The following is a 4,894-nucleotide window of genomic DNA, read 5'->3' as shown; positions in this document are numbered from 1 at the left end:
TTTAATATCTTTTTTTAATTATATAAAAATATTTAAAATATTTTTTATTTAATAAATAATAATATATATTATTTTTAAACTCATTTTGAGAATACATGTTAAGAATAAGGCTAGACACGCTGATATATGTGATAGCATTTAGGTGTGTTTAAGTGTGTCTGAAATTTTTTTTATTTTTTATTAAAATATAATTGAATACGACAAACACGTGTATCGAACGAATGTCAATAAGTGTCGTGTCCAAAATGTATCCGACACATAAATATAATAACTCAACAAAATATCCGTACTTCATAAGTATACAGTATCTTTTTTTAGAATAATAAATGGTAATATTAGAGACATTTAACTCTTAAAAAAGAAGACACTCAAGTCATAATAAACACATTAGTGCAAAGTGTAAATAATAAAACTTCAACAACTGGAAAGAATTGAATAATGTAGCATGCAGGAGCTGGTGCTTACTCACCAAAAGCATCATAAAGAGGAAATGCTTGCACATGCAGGTTTTTTTTTTTTTAAGAAGAATTTTAAGTATTTTAAAATAATTATCAATATTTCAGTAATTTTAATTATTAATTTTAATTATAAAAAATATATGAATTAAAATTCACTATTAAAGACTATAGCAATTAGCAAATAGTATTTTAGAAATTAAGAACGTATTCCAAGAATATGTATAATGATGAAACATATTTTTAATTTATTCTTAAGAAAATTAAGATCAATTCTCAACCATTTATATATTACAAAATAAATGTGTTTTTTTTTTTTATAATATTTGGATAATCGGCTTGGGATATATATATATATATAAAAGCTCCACTTTGGTCTTTGGATAATCGAGATCCCAATTGCACTAAATTAGTCCTCCAGATTCGGAAAAATGCACCATGTTAGTCCTTCTTCTAATTTTCGTCACCGGAGCACTTATACCGTCAGTGACGTGGCCAGTTCTTGCTATGTTGGACCCAGCAACGGTTAGATGACATAGCAATAAATTTGATTAGCTCCAATTTATTCCTTGTCCCCTTTTATAACTAAGATTTCTGCCCTAATTTCTTCCTCTTCTTCTTCTACCCACTTTTCCTGGTTCTTCGTCTTCTTCCTTACTGTGCAGCTTTTTGGGTTTAGGATCATGAGTGCAAGTGGGAGCCAGAGTTCCCTGCGGTCAAACAAAAGAATCTCCAGAGGAACCAGTAGAGCATCGAGTGTTCCAAAGTAGTGTGGGTGTGGCTGCCGTCCTATTCTCCGGTGGTCCACAACAGAGGCTAACCCCAACAAAGTCTCAACTAATAAGAATTATACATAAATAGATATGTAATAAAAGCATTAAATTTTTATGAATAACTACAAAGTGATTTCTATCTAATCCTTGAAGAAATTACCAAAAGAAATTACCAATAACCCATGAACTTGATAGATTTCATTATCACAGGAAATGGTGGATGATGGAAATTGAAAATACCTGGTATTCATGAGAAAGATGTCCACCATGAGGAAGATCAAGTGCCATGATTCTGTCATGAGGTTTTAGCAATGCAGTATAAACTTGAAAATTTGAAGGAGACCCAGATAGAGGCTGAACGTTCACTGCAGTTTATGGGTAATAACATATGAGAAAAATTGACACCTAAATATTTTAAAATAATCTACTGAATATCAAAAAAGCTTATGAGCATTCATTTTGAAATTTAACCAGCAAAAAGTCTACAAGAGAATTCAACCTAAATGTTACTTCTGAATTCTGAACAAAAACTCGTGTGCCTCAAGTGGTAGAAGAAAGAGGAAAAAAATAAAAAAAAATGTAATCACAAAGAATAGATCATGTCCACCTGCAAGCTTAGAACAATTAGAACAACATGCCAATGACCAACAAGATGAAATAATGTGCAATCAACAAAGCCAAATAAAAGGGTATACCAATATAGTTATTGTGCAGTTACCTCCCCATTTAGTTGGATCCAACCTAAATGTCTCGAGGGCACGCTTCTGACATAGTCTTACTGCCATATCAATGTACCTTGCGGAAGAAAGGCAACAATTTTTTAATTGGACTAGAAGCAGGAGTCCAATAATAAAATCCAAAATGCTAGCCACTATATATTATTGTGTTGAATTATCGAGAGGTGAACAAACACAAAGAAGAAAAGTGAGTGACATACTCATTTCCACCATAATATCTTGCACCAGGATATCCTTCGTTGTACTTGTTAGTCATGACTGAGCCAACAGCTTGCATTACAGAGACTGAAGTGAAATTCTCTGATGGTATCAATTCAAGCCCCTTCACCCCCAGAAAAGTGATATTTAGATAAGTCATTCTAATAAGTACAAGCTACTGAAAAAAGAAAAAAATGAGTTCCAATCCTTATGTAATGTTCTCTCTAGGTGCGGTAATTTTGAACAGAACCACGATTAAAACAGAAATAAGTTTGTTGTTCCATGGTCTCTGCAATCACATTGCACGCAACAATTGTAGCTGCATAAATGAAGAGTCTCATGACTAACAACATATATGTAAATAAATTACCTTTCATTGCCTAGCTTTTTCGAGCTCAATTATATCAGCAATTTAAGGATCAACAACCTCAAGTGGGGCATTCAATTGCTTTGGCCACTGAAAATCTCAACAATTTGAAATCGAAACCATCACACTACAACCACAATTAACCTTCTTTTTTTCCAATAGTAGAGATGAATTGAAGTGATATCTTACTGTAACTCCTGGTCTCTCTTTGTCGTAGACAGCTTCATCAGGATTTGTTGGTTCTGTGATGTTGGGTGGTGAAGTGTTATCAGCCAAGGCAGTGGGGCTTATTGTCTTCGATGGGTGCTGATTCTTCCACTATTGGAACAGAGCATAAAAAGAAATCCCTAAACACAGTCCCACAAAACATCAAAACAAAACCCTAACACAAAATCAGCTTTAAAACTTGTGAACTAACAATATACAAAACACTTAACCATGATCAACACATATCACATCATTCCATTAAATTTGAAAAAAAAGATTCATCCTCACTAACCTCAGTGACGACACAGAAGATCCCTGTAGTGGCAAACATACTCTTCCGACAACTGCACAGCGAACGTCGTGTTCCAATGGTCTCGAGAAATCCTATTGCAGCCACCTGTTGCTACTTTGGGTCACTCATGGAAGAGAAACCTTTTTTTCTCTGCACTGATGGAGAAGTAGAAGACGAAAAGTAGAAACAAAAAAGTGGTGCCTAGTGTTTTATTTCTCATCACATACAAATGACGTCGTTCAAAGGGGTGTTTAGCGCCAAATTAGAAACGACCTCGTCTCATTCTGTCCAGCATGGCAAGAACTGGCCACGTAACTGACGGCGTCAATGCTCCGGTGACGGAAATTGGAAGAAGGACTAATGTAGTGCATTTTTTACGAGACTTAACAATAAGTTAATCTTAATACTTTATAAAATAGCCTATAACAAACAAGAGTGTAGGTCAAGTCTTATCCGTTAAAAATAAAGCTTGATATGTCCTGTTTCCACCTCTACCAAGAAAGAAAAACACTTGAAGATGATTCATATGGTATATATACTTCAAAGTTGTAGGTAGAAATTACATTAATAATGTGAAAAAAAATGACAACTAGAAATAGTATGTCATTCTAAACATTTTTTAAATCTAATTTAGCTTGCCTAACATAAAATAAATAATAAATAACTTTTAATGTATCTTAATAAAAGTACAAATATATTAATTTTTTGTTTACCACATGTAACCTTTTTCTTTCATTTACACAGAGCATGTAACATATTTTTTTTACCATAAATAGCTTTATAACTTTCACTTCCATAATCGTTATTAAAGAATTGATGCGGTTCAAACGAATTGGTTGAGGTAACGAGCTTCTAATACCAAAGATGGCTTGTAAAAAGAAATATATACAATATTATCCTCAACTCCCAAAAACAATATTGAACTCAATTTTTTTCTGTTTGCAACATACGCACATTTTGTTTTCGCTTTTTATATATAAAGATGAAATATATATCAATTCAAAAAAACAAAACAAGTGCATACAAATTTCGAAAAAACATCAAAAAGTTCGAGAAAAACTCATCCTAAACCCTAAATTCTAAAGTCGGAAGCTCATATTCAAAGCTTTGTTCTGAATATACATTTCTAGATTCATGGATATTGGTGTAGATACTCAACCCTTACTAGAAAATGCACCAACACAACCTCAAAAACCATCAAAAACAGCAACAATAAAGACCATGAGAAGAGCACTCAAAGGATCAGCATATCTTGCAAATCTTCTTCCAACAGGAACCGTGCTCATATTCCAAATGCTAGCACCAGCTTTCACACACCAAGGCGAATGCCACACCGTAACTAGCAAATTCATGACCATAGGTCTCTTAACCTGTTGCAGCATTTCATGTTTTCTGTTGTCCTTCACGGATAGTTTCCGGGACGAAAGGGGAAAGGTTCGATACGGCGTGGCGTCGCTAAACGGGTTATGGGTTATGGATGGAGAGTCTATCAAGCTCCCAGTTGAAGAGGCATATAAGTATAGACTTAGGTTCATTGATTTCTTCCATGCATTCTCTTCCATTTTGGTTTTTGTGGCGGTTGCACTGTTTGATAAAAACATTGTGGGTTGTTTTTTTCCAAACCCTTCGGAAGAAGTGAAGGATATTCTAGCATCATTGCCCATGGGAATTGGATTTGTGTGCAGTCTTTTATTTGTTGCATTTCCTACCCAAAGACATGGGATTGGCTTCCCTCTCTCGCGTGAATAGTCGTCATGTTAGATTTGAGCAAAAATGTTACACCCAAGAGAAAAATCAGTCATAATGTTTATGTATAAATATTTGTATTATTTATCTTATTTTTAATATATATTTTATATAAATAA

The 4,894-nt window shown here is 33.7% G+C and overlaps 1 protein-coding gene and 1 pseudogene across 1 annotated transcript; one reads left to right on the top strand and one right to left on the bottom strand.

Annotated features, from left to right (window-relative positions):
* LOC107632604 lies at positions 1,369-3,826 on the bottom strand (annotated as a pseudogene).
* On the top strand, positions 4,134-4,801 carry LOC107632605. Its single transcript, XM_016336272.2, has one exon. It carries the CDS (start codon positions 4,164-4,166, stop codon positions 4,776-4,778), a length of 615 nt encoding a protein of 204 aa, XP_016191758.1. The 5' UTR covers positions 4,134-4,163; the 3' UTR covers positions 4,779-4,801.

The sequence above is a fragment of the Arachis ipaensis genome, chromosome B03, assembly GCF_000816755.2.
Source record: "Arachis ipaensis cultivar K30076 chromosome B03, Araip1.1, whole genome shotgun sequence".
In the NCBI taxonomy this organism is placed as follows: domain Eukaryota; kingdom Viridiplantae; phylum Streptophyta; class Magnoliopsida; order Fabales; family Fabaceae; genus Arachis; species Arachis ipaensis.
Note: the sequence above shows the minus strand (reverse complement) of the source record. Positions and strands in the feature narration are given on the sequence as shown.